The sequence below is a fragment of the Macaca thibetana genome, chromosome 7 (genome assembly GCF_024542745.1).
Source record: "Macaca thibetana thibetana isolate TM-01 chromosome 7, ASM2454274v1, whole genome shotgun sequence".
NCBI lineage: Eukaryota > Metazoa > Chordata > Mammalia > Primates > Cercopithecidae > Macaca > Macaca thibetana.
This window is the reverse complement of record NC_065584.1, coordinates 160,633,251-160,657,109: the sequence shown is the minus strand read 5'-3', so window position 1 is coordinate 160,657,109 and position 23,859 is coordinate 160,633,251. Positions and strand designations below refer to the sequence as shown.

Below are 23,859 nucleotides of genomic sequence, written 5' to 3'. Positions count from 1 at the left end.
ATGCTTCCTGTACAGCCTGTGGAACTGTGAACCAGTTAAACCTCTTTTCTTCAGAAATTCCCCTGTCTCAGATATTTCTTTACAGCAATGTGAGAATGGACTAATACTCTCACTAATGCTGAGTTTGCTTTTTCTTTATTATTACTATTGATATTGAATATTATTTTATATGTTCATTGGCCATTTGTATTTCTTCTTTTCTGAATTGCCGGTATATTTCCTTGACTTATTTTTCTATTACTGTGTTTGTCTTTTTCCCATTTGTTGATGAGTACTTTTATATAGTTGGAATACTCACACTGATATACTTCATTATATAAAAATCAAAACTTCTATATGTTACAAAACACCAGAAAAACAAATGAAAAGACAGAAGAAATTATTGAGAAAAACAAATTTGTAATGAATAGAACAATTTTTCTTTATACCTTCTGTACAGTACTGAGCATCTTGCTTAGAAAATCCTTCATAATCCCCAAGATCATGTAAATATTCTTTTTTTATGTTTTCTCTTAGTATGTTTATAGTTTTATTTGTTAACATCTTTACAACAACTGGAATTCATTTCTGGCATGAGGTTGAAAGCAGTAATGATTCTAACTTAATTTTTTTCCAGGTGGTTAATTAATTGCTCTAACAAAACGTATTCAATAATTCTTCTTTGCTCAAGAGGTCTTAATGCCACCTTTATCACATGCTAAAACAATATGTTCTTAAAAAATTCAGGTTTGTGGCCAGGCATGGTGGCTCATGCCTATAATCCCAGCACTTTGGGGGGCCGAGGCGGGTGGATCATGAGGTCAGGAGTTCAAGACCAGCCTGGCCAAGACGGTGATACCTCATCTCTACTAAAAATGCAAAAATTAGCTGGGCGCAGTGGCAGGCACCTGTAATCCCAGCTACTCAGGAGGCTGAAGCAGGAGAATTGCTTGAACCCAGGCAGCAGAGGTTGCAGTGAGCCAAGATCACGCCACTGCACTCCAGCCTGAGTAATAGAGTGAGACTCCATCTCAAAAACAAAAACAAACAAAACAAACAAACAAACAAAACTTCAGATTTGTTTCTGGACTTCCTATTCTGTTCCATGATTTCTGATCTCTTATAAATTCTAAAGCTGTCCTATTCCAACAAGGGACCCCAAATTCTCAGAAATAGAGTTTGCATTGCTTTGGCGATCTCTGTTCAAATTCTTATCTCTTATGTTATACCATGAGTTTCCTGAGGGAAGGGTCTTGTTTCACTCCTCTGTGTGCCCCAAGAGCCTACTGTGGTGTAATGGAGGGAGGGCACAACAGCACCACGGTGAAGTGAGGAAGCCCCAAGCTTAGGGGTGCCAGATTGAGCAAAGAAAAGTACAGGACATGCAGTTAACCTACAATATCAGATAAACAGCAAATCGTTTTTTGTATAAGTATATCCCATGCAATATTTGGGATATACTTATCCTAAAAGTTATCCAGATATCTCCACTGAAACACTCATCCTCCTCAGACCTCATACCCTTACTTACCATGAAATCCAAGCTGGAAAACCAGGAATGCATTTCTTTACATGCCAAATGCCACAGCTCAAGTTAGAAGCACCCAGCTGACTGGGTGTGAGAGTGGGGAATATGGCCTCCCATGCCTGCAGAGGCTGCATCCCATGCCAAGAAGGGACTGACTCACTGCTGTTCCTCCATAAGGCTCCCTGCCACAACCACTTGCAGCATGTGCCATGTCCCTGTCCCATATCCCCAATCCCCATTCCCCAGGGGCCTTGAGCCCAGTGGAGCAGAGCAGACACTGTATGATCCCACAGCTGACTGTAGTCTCTAACCTTTCCTTCTCTTATAAAAGGAAAACAGGGCACTTCTCTGACGTCACCCAGCATGTGATACCTGCCTAGACACACCCAGGAAGCACTCAAGTCATGCTGGGGAGGCAGTCATCCTATTTCTCATGTTTATCCACACACTTCCCCAGGGGTGCAAGTCTACACAGCCTAGACACTGGTCCAAATGGCCCCTAGTTTGTGCTAGGCACAGTGCTAAGCATTGGGGTTACAATGATGAACAAAAACTGACCTGGTCCTTGATGTTATGGAGCTTATAGTCTAGTAGGGGAGATGGCCATAAATCACATGATCAAAATTTATTTAATTGAAAAAGTATAAAGAGATATAAGAGTGTATAGTGAGGGACCTAATCTGATGAGGTGGGTAGTTGACACCCCAATTAAGGGATATTTGAGAAGGCATTTACTGTCAAAGAGAAGTGTTTCTGGCAGAGAGAACAGCATGTGCAAAGGTCCTGAGGTAGGAGGGAGGGAACCCTCAGGGATCTGAGGTGATTGAGGGAGTGAGAGAGAAAGAATGAAGCAAGAGGCGGCTGCAGAGATAGACAGAGGCCAGATCCTTCAGGCCAAGGGTGAGTCAAGGCCATTGCAGAATTTAGCAAGAGAGTGACTTAATAATATGGGGCTTTTAAAGATGAATATGGTTGCAATACCAGAATGGCTGGTTGGAAGAAGGCAAAGTGGAAGCTACTGGGGATGTCTGTGTAAGAACTGACAGTGACCTAGCGGTGGAAATGGGGCAGGAGAAAGGAAGACTGTGCTGGGCTTCTTCATGGTTGAATGCAGGAGAGAAAGGAAGTATCAGGGAGATGCTGGCCCAGCCAGGGAAGACTTTCATCACCCACTGGGCATGGGGGAGGGTGGTTAACCTGTGGGGAGAAGCAGGGCACTTATCCAGGATGGAAAAGAGAGAGAGTGAGAAGGAGCAGGAGCAAGAGAGCTAAAGCTGAGAACTCAAAGGACCAAGGAGAAGCTACAGGGCCAGTTCACAGAAATGGGGCAGAAGGAACTCACTTGTTGCCCCAGCTTTCTCTCATTTCAGTCTCAAAGAGATCCTGCCGGCTAGGGGGACACTTTCTTCTCTTCGCAGGGTAACCAACTGTGGATCAGATCCTTTTCTAACATCGCAGAGCTGGGACTTGAATGCGAATCTGTATAACTACAAAGCCCACATTCTTTGCTGTCTGCCAGGAGCCCCACTTCTGCCCCCAATCCCTGGGCTGATGAGTTATATTGGGGCCTATAGCCAAAATGAAGGCTCAAAGATTCCCCAGCAGGGGAGGAAAGTAGCTGGGTGGGAGGGCTAATTCTCAATTCTGGTAGTTCTCCCAGATCCTGGAGCCTAGGGGAACATGGGGAAACTAAAGCAGACACAATGTGGAGACAGCAAAGGGCAGTATTTCTCAACCCTGGCTGCACAGTGCCATCATCAGGTGAGCTGTGAAAACTCCTGGTGCCCAGGCCGTCCCCCAACCAATTAGCTCAGAATCTCTAGAGTGGGGCTTGGGCATCAGAATGTTTTCAAGCTCTGCAGGTGATGCCAAGCTCTCCAGGTGCAGTCAGGTTGAGAACCACTGGCATATCAGCCCCTTTCCTGAGACCCACTCTATCTCAGTCTAGACTCATATTGGAAGGGCCTCCCATAAATGTGTTTGGGGCCACATTGCCCAGGATCCCAGCCTAATCTGAGTTTATGTCCTCATTAAGATCTTTAGAGACCTAAGACACTGCAAAATTGTTGTGCAGAGCTCCTGTTTCTTTCTTTCTTTCTTTTCTTTCTTTCTTTCTTTCTTTCTTTCTTTCTTTCTTTCTTTCTTTCTTTCTTTCTTTCTTTCTTTCTTCTCTCTTTCTTTCTTTCTTTCCTTCCTTCCTTCCTTCTTTCTTTCTTCTTTCTTTTCTTTCTTTCTTCTTTCTTTTCCTCTTCCTTTCTTTTTTTGTTTTTCTTTTTTCCTTTTTTTTTTTTTTTGAGACAGGGTTTCTCTCTGTCACCAGGCTGGAGTATAGTGGTGCAATCACAGCTCACTGCAGCCTCAACTTATCAGGCTCAGATGAATCTCCCACTTCAGTCTCCTGCACAGCTGGGACCATAGGCACACACCACGACATCTGGCTAATCTTTGTATTTGTTGTAGAGATGGGGTTTCACCATGTTGCCCAGGATGATCTTAAACTCTTGGGCTCAAGCGATCCTCTGCCTCAGCCTCCCAAAATGCTGGGATTACAGGCATGAGCCACCACACTCAGCTCCCCTTTTTCTTAAGTAATTCTAAATAAAAACAAGACTAAATTATAAAATAAAATTTGACATGGGCATTTTTGGAGAAATGACACAAAACTTCCATGATAGCTGAAATTAAAGTATTTATTTTTGGATTTTCTGTTACGTGTGTGCACACAGGTACACACTTGTCTTTTGTTGGTGCTCTATGTGTGTACTGGCTCTATCTATTGGGTTAATCTGCACAGAGTCTGAAAGCACAATTTTCAGTAAACAAAAGCTCTACATAACACAATTTCCAAGCAGTTGAGACTGAAGCAGCAGTCTCTTTCTGGGTTTAATTTGAATTAACCCATTTATGTCAGAAGTTGCAAATGTTTTTTTGTGAAAAATCAGACCTTGGCAGTGACATTGAGCAGTGGGATATAAATAACTCCACAAGCTTAGCGTTCCAATAATGGAAATGAGTAAACAGTTTACTCAGAAATGAGTAAACTGCCAGGATGTACTTGTTCAGGAAACTGACAATTCTCAGCAAGAAATCTTCAGATGAGGCCTGTCACTCTCCAGTGTAACTCTAGGGCCTGCTTGGCAGGGGAACCAGGTTTGGCTGCAGGCTGGATCAAAAGGGCTCCCCTGGGATGGCACCTTCCCATCCCACAGAGAGAGTTCTGTTGGGAATGTGAGACAGATCAAGAAGATTCATCCATTAGGAAAGTGGCCTTTGGTCTGTCCGGTTTTAACGGAGGAGGGTGCTTGGTGCAATGACCACCGCTGATGGGGAAACTAGTCGAAGACATGGGCATTGTCTTTCCTATGTGTGCCCCACTGGGAACCTAAACTTGATGGGTGAAAAGCTCCAGGAGATGAATCAAGAGTGGTGTACATGTCTTGGCAGTCCAGGCTGGGCTCCTCCCACTACCCCTTGGTCCTGCCCTCTAGAACCCTTAGCAGGCTGGCAGGAGCCCTTTTTGGGGTCCAGACTTCTGGCCAGGATGCCTATGGCTTCCTAACACTCAGGTGGGGCAGCCTAGTGTACAGATCCTGAAAGCAGGAGAACAGCAATTGATCATGTGAACCCAAGACATGACTAAAACTGTCTCTGATGGCAAACCCTTTGATGATGAAGAGTCTGGCCCATAGAAAGATGGCCCTGAGCATGGCATCTCTGACCAAATCCCTCACTCTGATCTACTGAGCGTATGAGCCCAGCCTTGCTCACAGTCGGGGCTGGAGGAAGACCTCATGGAGGCCACGCGATAACTGTACTTCTTGTGTGCCTGTCACTGCTGATTCTACCCACACTGTTCTCTGCCCAAGCCAGCCCAGCCCTGCCATGTCCTGTCATTGCAGTCAGGGCTCTTTGGGGGTGAGTGACAGAAAATTCATTCGAGTTGTCTTAGGCAAGAAGGGAAGTTCATTGGTTAGTAAGTTAGCCACGGGCAAGAGAGGGAACAGTTGGGCCTCAGGAATACCTGGACTCTGAGTCACCAATGCTATTAGGATTTGCAGGCGCCTCCCCTTGTCTCTGTCTCCACCTCAGTCTGCAGACTAGTTTTGTGCTCTTAGAGCAACTTTCCCCACAAGGTTGGAGTCAGGCTGTTGGCAGCATGAGGCTTCCATCTTCCTGGCTTTGCCCCCAAGAAAGGATGGGGCTCCCCTCCATTAGTTCCGATTCAGAAAATTCCAGAAGAAAGTTTCTGCTTGGTCTGGTCTGGGTTGGCTGGGTAGCTGGGACACAAACTGCCAAGCCCTCTAGTGTCATGTGGTTGAAGTAGGGTGGGGAGATGTATTAGTTCAGGGTGTCACGCCAAAATACTACAGACTGGGTGGCTTAAATCACAGACATTTATTTCTCACAGTTCTGAAGGCTGGGAAATCCAAGAACAAAGTACCAGCAAGGTAGGTTTCATTCTGACGCCTCTTCTCTTGTCCCATAGGTGGCTGCCATATTGTGTGCTCGCGTGACCTCTTCTTTGTATTTGTGCAGAGAGAGAGTGAGTGCACTCTCTGGTGTCTCGTCTTATAAGGACACTAATCCTACTGAATCAGGGCCCCACCCTTAGGACCTCATTTAACCTTAATGACTTCCTGAGAGGCCTCATCTCCAAATACAGCCACGCAGAGGGTTAGGGCTTCAACATATGAATTTGGAGGAGACAGAGACACTCAGTCCATGATGGGAAGAAAAACTATTCATGAAAAAAGGGGTGCAGTGGCCAGAAAAGGGGGCAGACAAAACTACAGATGCTCTCCCCATTTCCCCCAATATACAACACACACACACACACACACACACACACACACACACACACACACACACGCCCTGTCTTTGCCCCTTCCCCATAAGGCCACTCCCCACCCCATGATTATTTATCTCCCTCCTATCCTGCTCTCTGGAGCTGCCCCTTCCCCTACGTTGTCCTGGGGCTCACTGATTGCTGCATGCAGGTAGGTGCATGTAAATGTAGCTGGGGGCCGGGGGCCTCCTGGACCATGTGTGTCCTGAGCCCCACCATGGGACTGGGTGAGGAAGTGGGTCTCACCCATGTCTATTGTCCTCAGGCAGAGCCCAGCCCTGGGACATGAGCTCAGTGGGTGCTACAGCTTAGTTGGATTCACCTCAGGCCTCCTTTCCCCACATCCATTTATAAGGTTCCCAGGGCCTTGATACCTCTGTCCTTGGAAGAAAAGAATGTGATTACCCAGCTCACATGAACCTGCTGGTGACTTCCTGCAACAGAAGCACATAATTTTCAAGTTCAAAAGAGTCTACCAAGTGACTAGCACAGTGAATGAAGACCTACAACAAGGCACATCATTGGGAAATTCCAGAAAACTAAGAGTAGAGGGAAAATCCTAAAATCTTCCAGAGAGAAAACACAGGTCATAAGTAAAGAGCCAAGACTCCGCATAACACTGACTTCTTCCCAACAACACTGGGAACTAGAAAATAATAGAGCAATATTTCCCAATGTGAGGAGAAGTTATGTTTAAATTAGAGCATTATACCCAGCCAAACTATAATCAGGAGCTGGGGCAGAACAATGACATTCTAAAATACATGAGGGTCAGAAAGCTTGGCTTCCATTCACTCTTTCTCAGGAAGCCACTGGAAAATGTGCTGCAACACAATGAGAGAGTAAACCGGGGAACACGAGATGCACACAGAAGAGGCAGCAGGAAATTCATACAGTAGTGCAGAGACATGCCAGGATGCCAGCCGTGCCATGGGCTGAGAGTTGAGTCCAGATTGGAGCAGAAGGATGGAGGGCAAGGGAGAGAGGGAAGACTCCAGGAAAATAACAGGTCTGATACAGTATCTGGTGTTTCTTAGTTTTTGGATCATTATCACTAGGTATTTGATAAATCAGTTGGAGCATCTGAAAAGAAAATGGTAGGTGGGCCAGACGCGGTGACTCATACCTGTAATCCCAGCACTTTGGGAGGCTGAGGAAGGGCAGATCAAGAGGTCAGGAGTCTGAGACCAGCCTGGCCAATATGGTGAAACTCCGTCTCTACTAAAAAATACAAAAGTTAGCCAGGCATGGTGGCGGGCACCTGTAGTCCCAGCTACTCAGGAGACTGAGGCAGGAGAATCGCTTGAACCCAGGACATGGAGGTTGCAGTGAGCTGATATTGTGCCACTGCATTCCAGCCTGGGTGACAGAGTGAGACTCCATCTCAAAAAAAAAAAAAAAAAAAAAAAAAAGGTAGGTAATAGGTACAAAAACATATAAACAAGTGAAGGAAAAAAAATGGGAAGCAATTATTAACTCTGAGAGAAAAAAAGGAAATAAATGAGACAATTTCAGTGCCGGAGTTGGGTTAGGGAACAATATTTAGATAGCTACAAGAATATAAATGATTTTGATTTCATAAGACTATGATCCAATCAAACTGGTAGATTGGAAGCAAGGAAATGGTTAAGACCTCATAAGGGAGGTAAGCCCTATACTGTGCTATGCCAGGAGGTAGACAGATACTGAAGAAAACAAATCAAGAAATAGCAACATAAGCATTATTTAGAAATATGATTATAAATACCAGAGGAAATAGCAAAATGAGTTTAAAGTGATGGCCTCTGGGAATTAGGACTCAATGGCAAGAAAGGAAAGGGCAGAGGAAATGCTTTTTGATATAAGCCTTTTATTATGATTTTGTTCTTTTTTTTTTTCTTCTTTTTTTGTTTTACTGGGGATTTCTTGCTCCAGATACCATTGTGTTCTTAACTCTGTGTATGTAGTATTTTGATCAGAAATAAATAAAATCTTACAAATTCTGGAGATCTGTTGTACAGCATGATGACTACAGTTAAGAATAATGTATACTTAAAAATTGCTGAGAGAGTAGATTTTTTGCTTTTATTATTTTTAATTGATACATAATACTTGTACATATTTATGGGGTACAGTATAATATTTTTATACATGTATACAATGTATAATGATCAAATCAGGGTAATTAGCATCACCACCTCAAAAATTTATCATTTCTTTGTTCTGGGAGCATTCAAAATCCACTCTTCTGGCTATTTGAAAATATGTAATAAATTGTCATAAATTATAGTCACCCTATAGTGCTAAAGAACACTAGAACTATTCCTCCTATCTAGCTGTATTCTTTTTTCTGTTTTTTCTCCAGACAGGGTCTCACTCTGTCCCCTAGGCTGGACTGCAGTGGTGCAATCACAGCTCACTGCAGCCTTGACCTCTCTAGCCCAAGTGATCCTCCCACCTCTGCCTCCCAAGTAGCTAAAAATGCATGGCGAATTTTTGAATTTTTTGCAGAGATGGGATCTCCCTATGTTCCCCAGGCTGGTCTCAAACTCCTGGGTTCAAGTGATCCTCCCACCTCAGCCTCCCAAAGTGCTGGGATGATAGGCCTGAGCCACTGATCTCAGCCATGTATTTTTTTTTTTTTTTTTTAATTTCAGACACAGTCTCACTCTATCTCTCAGGGTGGAGTGCAGTGGCACAATCTTGGCTCACTGCAACCTCTGCCTCCTGGGTTCAAGCAGTTTTCATGCCTCAGCCTCTCAAGTAGCCGGGATTACAGGCATGAGCCACCACCCCCAGCTAATTTTTGTGTTTTTCATAGAGACAGGGTTTCACCATGTTGGCCAGGCTGGTCTCGAACTCCTGACCTCAAGTGATCCGCCTTGGCCTCCCAAAATGCTGGGATTACAGGCATGAGCCACCGTGCCTGGACCAGCCATGTACTCTTGTATCTGTTAACCTGTTAGCCAACCTTTGGCTACTCTCTCCTGCTTATCTTTCCTCACCTCTAGTAAACACTATTCTAAGCAAATAGATCTTAAATGTTCTTACCACAATAATAATAATAATAAGTATATCAGGTAATGGAAATGTTAATTAACTTGATTTAATAATTTTATAATGTATGCATATATCACACCACCACATTGAATACTGTAACTATACACAATTTTTTTTTTTTTGAGATGGAATCTTGCTCTGTCGCCCAGGCTGGAGTGCAGTGGCCGGATCTCAGCTCACTGCAAGTTCTGCCTCCCGGATTCAGGCCATTCTCCTGCCTCAGCCTCCCCAGTAGCTGGGACTACAGGCGCCCGCCACCTCGTCCGGCTAGTTTTTTTGTATTTTTTAGTAGAGACAGGGTTTCACCGTGTCAGCCAGGAGGGTCTCGATCTCCTGACCTCGTGATCCGCCCGTCTCGGCCTCCCAAAGTGCTGGGATTACAGGCTTGAGCCACCGCGCCCGGCCCACAATTTTTATTTATCAATTGTACTTTAATAATGTTGGAGGAAAAATTGAGTATAATGTTAAAACAAAAAACAATTGCAAAACCTAAAGAAAATCATTAGGCTGGGTGCGGTGGCCCATGCCTGTAATCCCAGCACTTTGGGAGGCTGATTCGGGTGGATCACCTGAGGTCAGGAATTCAAGACCAGCCTGACTAATATGGCAAAACCCTGTCTCTACTAAAAATACATAAATCAGCCAGGTGTGGTGGCATGCGCCTGTAGTCCTAGCTACTTGGGAGGCTGAGACAGGAGAATCTCTTGAACCCAGGAGGCAGAGGTTGCAGTGAGCTGAGATTGTGCCACTGCACTCCACTCCAGCCTGGGTGACAGAGCAAGATTCTGTCTCAAAAAAAAAGAAAAAAAGAAAATCATTAATCTAGTCCAGACCAGCCTTTTACAGATGAGGTCACTGAAGTGCAGAGAGGTGAACTGACTTGTCTAATTTTACACAAGTCATCAGCAGAACTTGACCTGAAATCCAAAGCCAAGCTGTTTCCTATTACCTCCAGGTCCTTCAGTCCAGTCCTCTTGGGGTTCAGCCTTGGCAGTTGGTATTGGTGACAAAGGGAATAGAGGAGAACATGCATAGAGCTCTCCATTTAGATTGACATATTCACACTGTGCCAGGGCATCGGCAAGAAACAGTGCAAGCTCCAAGAGTGCTCGCCCCGACCCTTTTCCCCCTCCCCGGCCTCTCTCATAACCAACTTCAGCTAAAAGGTCTGAGAAGATAAGGGAATGTTAGATGACTCTCACTAGGGTGTAAATGACTCCCCCATGATTTTTATTTTATCAACACATAACTCTAAAAAACAGTTTGATGGACAGGATGCCAGGCAGTAGGATGAAGACATGGGGAAACTGCCTGGGGTCATGAAGAAGGTGGAGGCACTGAAGCCATGAGTAATTTTATAAAGAACACCTTAGCAAATGTCCAGCACCGTGATTTCTCATCTTCACTACCTAGGACGCATAAGGTCCCACGTTCTGACAGATTTTATCAGACAAATTGCACTCAGTCATGCTTCATTCATTTTCCTTGGAGAGTTCCCAGGTTACATAGAATTGAGATAATTGCCCCACCTCGCTGTCACCCCCATGGAGACACTCCATGTTTCTGTTTGCAATACAGTCTTATATAGATCAATATTAGATTTTCATGGTGTTCTTTGTATTTTGCAACTATTGTTGAAGCTGGAGACCCTAAAAGAGCACTAGCTTCAGAGTCAAAGACCCCTGGGTTCCAGTTTCAGCTGAGAGACTGTGAGCACGTCACTAGCCCACTCTGATCCTGTATCCTAGTTGTATAATCACCTATTTCTCATCAATTGCGAGACTGGAGAGAAAATTGCCTACTCTGGCCGGTACCCAGTAAGAGCTTAGTAAGCTTAAGTTCTCTTGCTTCCCCACTACCTTAAAGTGTTAGCAGAAAGACAGAGATGTGGGGAACGGCACCTAGGAGGCTCCAGCTGTATGCGTCACAATCCTACCAATGAAAAATCTGAATTAGGCTTCAGTTTCCCGTCTACAAAATGAGACAGGACAGGAGTTGGGTAGGAAGAAGAGGAGCTTGACTTTGTTGGTTTAAACTGGGCCCGTCTGATTCTGTAACGCAGGCTTCACTGCAGGGTCCGGCCCACTCCGCAGCCAGGGCTTTAAGTGCTCTGAATGCCTTTTGACCAAGTCCAAGGCTGTCCAAGGTGGCGGTGGGAATGTGGAGTTGTGGGTAGTGGGGTGGAGAGAAGCAGTTTCCCCACATAACCTGCAGATGGCACCAGAGCAGCGCAGGAGCCGAGGGTTCCGCTCCAGCCTTCCTGGAGACCCGGGCAGGGCGGGGTAGGTCGAGGCAGAGGTGGTGCACACCGCTCGGCTGGGCAGCGGCACCGGCGAGGTTGGGGATCAGTCCACACCGTTTAAAATCGACACAAAGGTCTTCTGGCTGATTTCCTCTCTTTAATAGGGTGATCATATGCTTTATCATCCAAATCCAGACATTTCGGAGAGTGAAAGGGGCACTATAATAATTGCACCTGGACAGCAGACACAACCTTAGCTGTACCTTGCAAACCAGAACATATGGTCACCTTACCCTCCGGTCACTTTTTCTTCCTTGTTTCCTTTCTTTCTTTTACTTTTTTTCTTTTTAAACACACAGCATTCTTTCTCCCCGAGCACCGTTGTCTTTGAAAATGCCCTTGCAATCGGGATATTATCGACCAGGCAACATCTGCTTTCGCATCTTGAGTCTGAACAGTCTCTCTGAACCCACCCCAAAGGCTGGTTTTAGCTTCCAGTCAGAAGACTCTGTTCCTGGCTTGCCATCCCCATGACTCAAGTATTAAAGATGTCAGACGTGGAACAGTGACCCTTATCTCAACTTTAGTTCCTCTTTGCTAAATGTATTCCTGTAATTTTGTGCTGAGGGCTCATTTCCTTTATCTCTTTGAATTTACGTATATTAGTTTATCGAATTGCAAGTAGACAAGCCCCATTAAGCAGGATTCTTATATTTCCAAGATCATCTCATTACTCCATTCAACCCCAAATTAGCATGCCATTTATCCCCTTGTTTCTAACCCTCTTCACTTAACAGTCTCATAAACATCCAACCATTGCAAAAAGGACTCGAACTGTTCTCACTTCCATTTTTAGTTGATTCATTGCTATCCAAGTAGTGATTTGTCTGGGGAGTCATTAGTAGAGAACTGTGCCCTTAAATTTAGTTTTACAGTTGGATCCTGCTAGTTAATATCTCTCTCTCTCTGTCGTTCTCACATTGCAACAAAAGACTGTGGTTTTCTGTCTTAACCTAAAATCTAGGTTAGAAATTTGATCTTATTTCAATAAAATATTAATAGATAGTGTGAGACTTTTTAAAATTTACTGTAACGTTTCTCAGCTAAGAATGACACTCGTGGTCACAAATATGCATGTAAGCAAGCAGAAAATTGAGCTTCAAATATATAAACTCTTAAAATATCATGTTTAGGGACAATTTTTTCTTCTTTTATAGTAAAGTATATTTGCTATAGTTGGAATGATTGTGTCTTCTCCAAAATTCATATTGGAACTTAAACTCCAATGTGATAGCATTAAGAGTGGGAGTCTTTAGGAGATGACTAAGTCGTAAGGGAGGAGCCCCCTCATGAATGGGGTTAGTGACCTTATGAAAGGGCTTGAGGGAGCTACCTAGCTCGGTTTTCTTCTTGTGCTTTTCTGTCCTTTCCATCATATTGGGACACAGCATTCTTCCCCTCTGGAGGAGTCAACATTCAAGGTGCCATCTGGAAGCAGAGAGCAGCCCTCGCTAGACTGCAAACCTGCTGGCACCTTGATCTTGGACTTCCCACCCACCAGAACTGTGAGAAATACATTTTTGTTCTTTACACGTTACCCAGTCTCAGATATTTTGTTATAGCAGCACAAATGGACTAAGACAGTATCTTACATACAACAAGGTGCATGTACCTTAAGTTACAACTCTGTACTATTTACGTATGTGCACACTCATGTGACCACCACTCAGCTCAAGATACAGAATGTTCCCATCAGCACAGAGGGCTCCCTCTTGCCCCTTCTCAGTTGCTGTCCCCTCAAAGTTAACCACGATACTGACCTCTGTCACTATGGGTTAGTTGCGCCTGTTCTTGAACTTCATATAAATGGAATCATACAGTACGTGTGTGTTTGGAACTTAAGCTGGCTTCTTCCATTCAACATAATTCTGTGAGATTTAGCCATGCTTTGGGTACTGGTAGTTGTTTATTTTTCTTGTTGTGTAGTTTTCCATATTTTATTTATTACCCTTCTATTTTTGTCTCTAACTCAGTGTCTTGTGGGGTCTATTGGTCGTTTTTAGCTAGATTGATATTGAACATCTTCTTATCAGTGGAGCTTAGGACATTTTTAGAAGACAAAAACCTAATAAATCCAAGCCCCCCAATCTTAAGCCAAGCTTCCTTCTCACGCCTGTTTAGTTGCTCTTCTTCATGTAGTATTTTTTCCCTCACAAAACTGATGGAAATTAAGAAACCCAAAAGCTCTTCATCATGTTATCAGCTTAGGGACTCTTGTTATCTGCATAACAGGGTAGATATTTATAATCTGAAATGTTAAAATACACTATAGCAAACACTTACATAGACTAACTGCTGTTCAAAGTGCTTTACATATTTTACCTCAAAACAACTCTGTGAAATAGACACTATTATTGTCATCCCCACATTTTAGATGGGGAAATGGAGTTATAGCGAGACCATGTAACTTTCCCAAGGTGGTGGAGCCAGGACTTGAACCTGTGTTTTCTGGTTTTAGAGCCTGCACCCTTCACCACCACACCATATTGTGTAGCATGATACTTCCTGTGGTTACAGTGTTTTCTTCTATTAGCTTGGGAGCATTTTCTGAATAATTTGAATCTTATAAGTTTGCTTCAAAGAATACAAGTAAATTGAAATGGAAGCTCTAATATAGAATGTGTGGCATTCGTGAATAAATTATAGGACTCCCTGGTTTTAAGTAATAATTATTTGTTTATCTTGTGACTTTTGTCAGTAGGGCTGTAATGTGCTCACCTCAGTTTCCTTCTCTTCAATAGGAGGAAATGGGCTCAGAGACAGGCACAATTTATCAAAAAATCTCATCACACTTTCCCTCACTATCTGGAAACTGGAGATAGGTTTGTGAAATCTTGGTTGAGAAAGAGTTGAATGCCACTTGTAGCATAGTGAGTTTAAGAAAGGTGGTTTTATTTGCTAGTTCTGTTGCACAGGGTCCTGCAAGTTTTGGCAATTAACATATATGATCAACAGTTTTCTCACAAAGATTATCAGGGTTCTAGAGGAAATTATCTTCCAGTTTTATCCTGCTGCTAAAGTCTTATATTTCTTTATAGAAGAACTAATTAATTATTGGTCACTTTTCATTAGACATTTCTCTGCCTCTTTATGCTGTGCTTTATGTCTCTTTGTGCCCAGCCCCAGGTTTTTCCTTCTAACTGCAAGAAGTTATTGAAATTTTCTCTCTGTCTCTCAAACTCCCGGGCTCAAGTGATCCTCCCCCGTCCGCCTCCTGTGTAGCTGGCATTACAGGTGTGCACCACTGCACACTGCTGATTTTCTCTCTCTCTCCTTTTTTGTTTTTGTTTTTGAGACGGAATCTCACTCTGTCGCCCAGGCTGGTGTGCAGTGGTGTGATCTTGGCTCACTGCAACCTTCACCTCCCTAGTTCAAGCAATCCTGAGTAGTTGGGTTTACAGGTGCACACCACCACATATGGATAATTTTTTTGCATTTTTAGTAGAGATGGAGTTTCACCATGTTGGCCAGAATGGTCTCAAACTCCTGACTTCAGGTAGTCCACTCACCTTAGCCTTTCAAAATGTTGGGATTACAGGCGTGACCACCACGCCTGGCCAATTTTCTCTTTAACCTTCCCCCTGAGCATGTGTACACACACACACACATAAACGTGCATATAGACACCCAGACATCCACATGTATACACAAATACACATACAGAGACATACACATATCTACACATACTTTTTAGATATATATTTACACACACCAACACAGATGTGCACACACACATATACACCTTCCTTTCATCTTCTTCACAGGAGTCAGGGTTCTCAGAGAGTGGAAAGAGTATTGCACCACGAGTCAAAGATAGACTGTGCAACTTTGCCCAAGTGTCTTTTCTTTCAAGATCTCATTTATAATAATAAACATCCTTACCCACCAATTAGGGTTATTTTGAAGATAAAACAGAAATGTTGAATAACAGAATGATGGCATGTCATATAGTTAAGAAGAAAGAAAGAAAGAAAAAAAAATTAACCTTGACCAAAAAGAGGTCTGGCCTTTGTCCTAGACTCCTGGGAGGTGATTTCTAACATGTAATACCTGATAGGAATATCTTTGCCTGGGGATCTTGGGTCATGATGGATAGACTAATAATAAGATTTAGGGTGGGGACTAGCCGGGGCAGGAAAAGCGACTATGTGATTTAGAGTCTGTGTTTTAAGTCATCCTTGGAAGGACTGGAGACTAGAAACTGAGAACATCCATGTGGACAATCAAGCATGCCTCTGTGATGAAGTTCCAGTAAAAACTCTGAACACCGAGGCTTGAGGGAACCTTATTGGCTGGGAATACTCCATATGTATTGGCACATAACAGAGCCACGAGGGTAATGCACTCTGACTGCATGGGGAAGGGATAATGGACACTCCATGACTGGTGTCCTCTTGGACTCAGCCCTACGCCTTTCTTCCCCTGGCTGATTTTAATTTTTATCCTTTCCATGTAATCAAGCGATAACTATGAGTATAACAGCTTTCTGTGAGTTCCAGCCAATTCTTAGAGGTAAGCAAGCAGAGCTCATCTACCACCAAGCTGAAAAAACTATTTAAAAATTCCTAAAACAAAGAAGGCCAGAGCTCTCATGAATCTGACCCAACAGATTTTGAAGCTAAAGCTGAAGGCATTTGAGCCAAAGCCAGGCCAGACAGAGATGAGGCTCCTGGGAGGGAACAGGTGCAGTCCTGCTCAGGCTGCAGTGTCCCTGGGCTACAGCTGGAAAAGAGCTCCCTCTGGGTCACAGCTTCTAGGGACAGAGTTTGGGGCAGGTCAACTGTCTGATTTGTAAGGCTCTGGTGATGAGCTCAGCTGGGAAACTGTGTGGTGATGGGAAGAGAATGGTTTTGCTTTTCCAAATCATCTACCCCCTGCATGCTTGGATCCACATGGGAACTCAGTGTGGAAACTACCTTTGAACAGCCTAAGCCTGAATTCTGGGCCATGTGTGCAATTTCCTGGCCTCCAGCTTTGTTCAGTCCTTACCCCTACCCATCACTGATGCCAGATCCATCCTCCCAAATATCCTTTCACCATGTTACCCTCCCCACCACCTCATGGCACCTTCTACACAACAGGAAATGCCTCCCACCTCAGCTTGGCATTCAAGGTTCTTTCTGATGTGGCCCACCTCTCACCACCCTATGGCACCTTCTACACAACAGGAAATGTGTCCCACCTCAGCCTGGCATTCAAGGTTCTTTTGATGTGGCCCACCTCTCACCATCCCACCACATCTCCCTGTGGTCCTGCCTAATTGGATCAATTTTTCCTATCCATGAGCTGAACTTTCCCACCTCCATACTGTTGCTTACACTGTGAACTTCCTGTGCATGTTCTCTTCCTCCCTCTCCCCAAGTCCAAATGCTATAGACTGGATTGTGTTTCCCCAAAATTCTTATGTTGGAGCCCTAACCCCCTATGTAGTTGTATTTAAAAACAGGGCTCCTAGGAAGTAATTAAAGTGAAGTAAGTGGGGAGGGGCAGAGCAAGATGGCTGAATAGTAGTCTCTACCAATCAGTCCCCCTGCAGGAAAATAAAATTTAACAACCGTCTCCACCAGAAAACCATCTTCATAGGAACCAAAAATCAGCCGAGGACTCACAGTACCTGGGTTTAACTTCATGTCGCTGAAAGAGGCACTGAAAAGGGTAGGAGAACCAGTCTTGAAACACCAATGTCACCCCTCCCCCTCACCCAGCAGTGGCCGCTGTGGTGCTGAGAATCTGTGCACCTGGGAGAGGGAGAAGGCAGCAACTGTGGGACTTTGCACTGAACTCAGTGCTGCTCTGTCACAGGAGAAAGCAAAACCAGGTGGAACTCACATGACACCTGCCCATGGAGGGAGCATTTAGACCAGCCCTACCCAGAGGGGTTCACCCATTTCAGTAGTTAGAAGGCTTGAGGATTGCGTTTTGACAAGCCTTGGCATGGCAGGCTATTATGCTCTGGGGCCCTAAATAAACTTGAAAGGCAGTCTAGACCATAAGGACTTCAACTCCTAGGCAAGTTCCAATGCCATGCTGGGCTCAGAGCCAGTGGACTCAGGGGGCACAAGACCTAGAGAGACACCAGCCAGGGCAGCCAAGGGAGTGTTGCACCACTCCTCCCCCAACCCCAGGCAACACAGCTTGCACAAACTAAAGTGACTCCTTCCTTTTGCTTGAAGAGAGGAAGGGGAAGATTAAAGAGGACTTTGTCTTACATTTTGGATAGCAGCTCAGCCACAGTAGGACAGAGCACCTGTCAGAGTTGAGAGGCCCCCATTCCAGGACCTAGCTCCTGAATTACCTTTCTAGATACACCCTGGGCTAGAAGGGAATCTGCTGCTCTAAAGGAAAGAACCCAGTCCTGGCAGGATTCAACACCTGCTGACCCAAAAGCCTTGGGCCCTGAATAGCCAACAGTGATACCCAGGTAGTATGCGATGGGCCTGGAGTAAGGCTCTGAGACATGCTGACTTCAGGGGAGACCCAGCACATTCCCAGCTATGGTGGCTGTGGTGAGAGGCTTCTTCTGCTTGAGAAGAAGAAGTCTTGCAGCTTAGGTGCCTGCCTGGCCACAATGGGGTAGAGAGCACCAAATGGGCTCCTGTGGTCACTGATTCTAGGCCTTCACTCTTAGACAGCATTTCTGGACCTGCCCTGGGCCACAGGGGAGCCCACTGCCCTGAAGGGTGAGTCCCAGGCCTGGAAGCATTCACCACAAGTGACTTAAGAGCCCTTGGGCCCTAAGTAAACATCAACAGTAGCCTGGCAGCACTCCCTGTGGGCCTGTGGTGGTGGCCACAGGGTGAGGCTCCTCTGCCTGTGGAAAGGGAAAGGCAGAGTGGGAAGGACTTTGTCTCACGGTTTCGGTGTCAGCTCAGCCGCCTTAGAATAAAGCACCAGGTAAATTTCTAAGGTTTTTGACTCCAGTCCTTGGCTCCCAGACAGCATCTCTGGACCCATCAGGGCCTGAGAAGAGCCCCAGAGCCTCGAGTGAACATGGGCGATAGCCAGGTAGTATTGACAGTGAGCTTTGAGTGAGACCCAGTGCTTTGCTGGCTTTAGGTCTGACCCAGTGCAGTCCCAGTGGTGGTGGCCACAGGGATGTTGTGTCAGCCCACCCCCAGCTCCAAGTGGCCCATCAGAGAGAGAGAGAGAGAGAGAGAGAGAGAGAGAGGCAGAGACAGAGAGGCAGAGACAGAGACTGTTTTTTGGAGAGAAATTACAGGCAGAGAATAAGAGTCTCTACTGGCTGGTAGCTCAGAAAATTCCTCCAGATCTTGTCCAAGACCACCAAGGCAGTTCCTCTATGAGTCTGCCAGAACCGTAGCGTAACTGGGCTTGGAGTGTCCCCTAAGAAAGATACAGTTTAGATCACAACACCCACATCCTTTCAAATACCTGGAAAGCCTTCCCAACGGTGGGTACAAACAAGCCCAGGCTGAGAAGATGGTGGCAGCTTGAAATCAGCCATGGAATATTTGCACCATGGAAAATGGCAAACACTACAGAACAGACTCTGTTCCTCCCCGACAGAGAGCCCCTTGTGTAACAACAGCACACCACTGCCCCGTCCCTGAGCGGAGCGCTGTGTGTTGCAGCAGAGTGGGGGCGGGTGTCTTCTCCCTTGGGCTACAGAATACACATTTTTTTCCTCAGCACATGGATCATTCTCAAGGATAGACCATATCTTAGGTCATGCGACACATCTTAAAATGTTAGAAAAAAATGAAATAATTTCAAACATCTTCTCTGATCACAATGGAGTAAAACTAGAAGTTAGTAATAAGAGAAATGTTGAAAACTATACAAACACATGGAGATTAAATAATATGCTCTGGAATGACCAGTGGGTCAGTGAAGAAATTAAGAAGGAAATTGAAACATTTCTTAAATTATAATGGAAACACAACACACCAGAACGTACGGGATATGACAAAAGCAGTGCTAAGAGGGAACTTTATGGCTATAAACACCTATTTTTAAAAAGTAGAAAAGCATCGAATAAACAACCTAACAATGCATCTTAAAGAAATAGAAAAGCAAGAGCAAACCAAACCCAAAATTAGTAGAAGAAAAGAAATAGTAAAGATCAGAGCAGAAATAAATAGAATTGAAATGAAGAAAACAATAAAAAGCATCAATGAAATGAAAAGTTGGTTTTTGGAAAAGATAAACAACTTTGACAAACTTTAAGCCTAATTAAGACTAAGAAAAAAGAAGACTCAAGTGAATAAAATCAAAGATGAAAAAGGAAACATTACAACTGATACCACAAAAATTCACAGGATCACTAGTGGCTATTATAAGCAACTGTATGCAAGGCCAGGTATGGTGGCTCACACCTGTAATCCCAGCACTTTGGGAGGCTGAGGCGGGTGAATCACAAGGTCAGGAGTTCGAGACCAGCCTGACCAACATGGTGAAACCTGTCTCTACTAAAAATACAAAAAAATTAGCTGAGTGTAGTGGCACACACCTATAATCCCAGCTACTTGGGAGACTGAGGCAGGAGAATCACTTGAACCCAGGAGGTGGAGGTTGCAGTGAGCCGAGATCGTGGCACTGCACTCTAGCCTGGGTGACAGAGCAAGACTCTGTCTCAAAAAATAATAATAATAATAATAAGCAACTGTGTGCAAAGAAATAGGAAACCCTACTAAAAATGGATAAATTTGTAGACACATCCAGCCTGCCAAGATTGAACCCTGATGAAATCCAAAACCTGAACGGACCAATAAGAAATAATGAGATCGAAGCAGTAATAAAAAGTCTCCCAGCAAAGAAAAGCCTGACCTGATGCTTCACTGCTGAATTCTACCAAACATTTAAAGAAGAACTCATACCAACCTTACCCAAACTATTCCAAAACTAGAGACCTTACCCAACCATTCCAAACTCATTCTACAAGGCTAGCATTACCCTGATACCAAAACCAAAGATACATCCAAAACAGAGAACTACAGGCCAATATCACTGATGAATATTGATGCAAAAATCCTCCACAAAATATTAGCAAATTGAATTCATCAACACATTAAATTTGGGGTGCAGTGTCCCAGGTTCACTCAACCCTTCCCCTTTTTCTGTGTGTGTCTACTTTAGCTGTGCTCCCAGGTGGCAGTGGTGGTGGCAATGTTGGTGTATGGACCTCCCAGGACAAGGGGAGCCTGGCACCAACTCTGGCCAGGTCTTCAAGCAAGGGACCTGGAGATGTTCTTTTCCAATTTCCAGATTGGGAAAATGGAGGCAAATTCTGGGTACTAGAGTCAGAACTAAGATGAGGCTTGATCAGTGGTGTCTGGGGTCCTGAGAGGCAGAGACGTGAAACCCTCTAGTGTGTGGGGAGCTGGGTGTGTGTTCTGGCCGGTTGCTTCTCCTTGTGCCTCAACGTTCCAGGTACGCTTGGAGGGGCTGAGATCCTGGGGATGCCTGGAGCCTGGCTGCATGGCCTGGCCACCCTGATGCCCTTGTGTTCTCCATGGCAGACCAGCAAGACTGAGGAGAATGGCTCCGACAGCTTCATACACTCCATGGACCCACAGCTGGAGCAGCAAATGGAGACCACCCAGAGCCTTGTGGACTCCTCTGTGGCCTTTGTCAACAAGACCGTGTGGGACCTCATGGTTGGTCTCATGCCCAAAACCACCACACACCTCATGATCAACAACGTGCATGCACCGCCTCATGGGGGCAGGGGGCTCCTGTGGCACTGGGGAGGCAGGTGGCCATGTTGGCCTGACAGAGATGCCAACCAGCCCTGTGGGACCAGGTCCAGGGAGAGGGGCACAGTCAAGACCAGAGCTGTCCCATAGAACTATAACGTGGAACTGGGCACAGTGGCCCATGCCTGTAATCCCAGTACTTTGGGAGGCCAAGGCAGAAGGATCACTTAAGCCCAGGAGTTTGAGACCAGCCTGGGCAACATAGTGAGACCTGGTCTCTACAAAAACATTTAAAAAATAGCTGGGCCTGGTGGTGGCATGTGCCTGTAGTCCTAGCTACTCAACAGGCTAACGTTGGAGGATCACTTTGAGCCCAGGAGGTTGAGGCTGTAGTGAGCAGTGATCTCGCCCATTGTATTCCAGCCTGGTGACAGAGCAAGATCCTATCTCCAAAAATTAAAAACTGAGTAGATAGGTGTCCTGGTGGCATGATAGGTCCTGGCTCCCCTCCCAGATCTGTGACCTTGGGCAGGTGACTTTTCCTCTGGACCTCTGTCCTCATCTGAGTGAGAAAATGTGGTGGGGAGGCAGGTCTTCAAGTCTAAGTGGTGTAGAAGCCACATCTGAAAAGCCATACTCGGGGCTCCAAGTCCAGCATACAGTACAGCAGGGCCTGGTGGGGTGGCCAGGGTGGCACAGGCATCAGGTCCCAACCTCATTCCCTGTTTGCCCACTCTCAGACCAAGGAGTTCATCTTCTTGGAGCTGCTGGCCACCCTGTACTCACGTGGAGACAAGAACATGCTGATGGACGGGTCAGCAGAGCAGGCACAGCAGTGCAACAAGATGCTGTGCATGCACCACGTGCTGAGGGAGGTGCCCAGCATCATCGGCGATATCAACATGACCACCGTCAGCACGCCCATGGGGGCCCATGGATGACTCCTGGCTGCAGGTGTAGAGCGTCCAAGCTGGACACAGGTACCAGGGCTGGCCCCCACAGCCCCAAGGCCCCCCAGCCTCCATGGCTGAGCCTGTGAGCTCTTGGAACAGGTTCCATGCCCAAGCTGGCATACGTGGGTGCTCTCTGGAGCTGTCAGAGAGGGCAGAGAGCTCATGGTTTATGGTGTAGGAGCTGGAAGCTTAGAGGACATTGTGTGTGGGGCTGGACTGTGAGGCAGCCAGAGGCCTAGGAGCAACATCCTGGGCATACTGTACCTGTTGTGCAGTCTGAGTCATGCTGCTGGGGCAGGGCATCCAGCTCCCAGCCTGGGAGTGCCGAGAGCCAAATCCACTGCAGAGCAGGGGTGATAGTCAGGGTCCCACCTCCTCTATCTGTCAGAAATCCAATGGCGATCTAGGATAAAATCTTGAGAGTCCCATACACATGGTCATCCCACAACACACCTCACAGGCCAGGCAGGGACACACAGCCCCCTTCCCTCCCTCCCAGGTACCATCATAGCTGCTAGCGTGTGACTGAAGGCAGGGTCCCTGGCCCCCGCTGAAGCAGTACCGCCGGCCAGCAGGCTTACGCACCTTGGCCTGTTGCTCCTATGCGTCACCTGTACTATTCAGCCAAGGGGACCACAGTCCCTGCTGGCTCAGCTGAGCTCCACCTAGCGAGCTCACCCACCTCCCTCTTCCTGCTGGGAAAAGCAGAAGAGCCCATCTCCGTCTTCTGCTTTTCCCAACAGGAAGGGCCCAGCCTCACCTATGTGACCTGCAGACCCTGCAACCAGCTGAGGCTCCCTTCTTAGACTTATAAGTCTATGGCCAGTGGCATATGCCCTTCCTGCCTCTCCCAGGGTCCTTTCAGAGGGTTCTGGGCTTTCTGACCGCCCAGAGGGGCCTCTGGCACTCACTCCAGCCATCCATCCCAGGTGAACCTAAAAGGTTCACCATCCTGGGTCAAGCAGTGTTCCTTCTCTATCAGACCTGGCGGCTGTCGTGTGGGCCTCTCCAAGGCAACAGGTGGCCCTGAGCCAGTGGGTTGGAAGAGAGGATGACTAGAGAAGAGGGAAGCCTGAGGGGGCTGAGCATTGGTCTGAACTGTGGGTGCACTGCTTGGGTGCCATGGGAGAGGCCAGTGTGTGTGGGCTGGGGAGGGCCACTGCAGCCCCCAGGCACTACCTGTGAAGCTCCAGCTCCTCCCTCCATCTTCCTCCCCTTTCCCTTCCAGCCCCTCTTTTCCAGGAACCTTGCCACACCTGCACCTGCGCCCACCCCTCCCCAACCCTCCCACAGCTGCCGCAGCACACCCCTGCTCTGTGCTTGCCTCACCATCTCTCTGCTCACTTTTCTCTCTCCTATTTTCTCTCTGCTTCTCTCCAACTGCCAGCTGATTGGGTCAGGCAAGTTCATCTGGACCTGAGAGCCCCAGCCCCACTTTGACCTCTAAACAGATCCTCCTCTTCTCGGAGGCCTCCCTTTCCAAGCCTGCCTGGGCGAGTGTCCTGTGACTTGACAGTGGCTCCCCAGCCCAAAAACCAGCCCCCTTCATCTGTGAC

The 23,859-nt window shown here is 46.1% G+C and overlaps 2 protein-coding genes across 2 annotated transcripts in view; one reads left to right on the top strand and one right to left on the bottom strand.

Annotated features, from left to right (window-relative positions):
• Nucleotides 1-23,859, bottom strand: part of FBXO22 (F-box protein 22) — a 278,566-nt gene that overhangs the window by 123,474 nt on the left and 131,233 nt on the right. The gene's annotated exons all lie outside the window — the stretch shown is intronic.
• On the top strand, nt 21,150-22,291 carry LOC126959311 (putative GED domain-containing protein DNM1P34). The gene is made up of 2 exons (XM_050798192.1): nt 21,150-21,356; nt 22,091-22,291. The coding sequence occupies exons 1-2, from the start codon at nt 21,150-21,152 to the stop codon at nt 22,289-22,291; spliced, it is 408 nt and encodes a 135-aa protein (XP_050654149.1).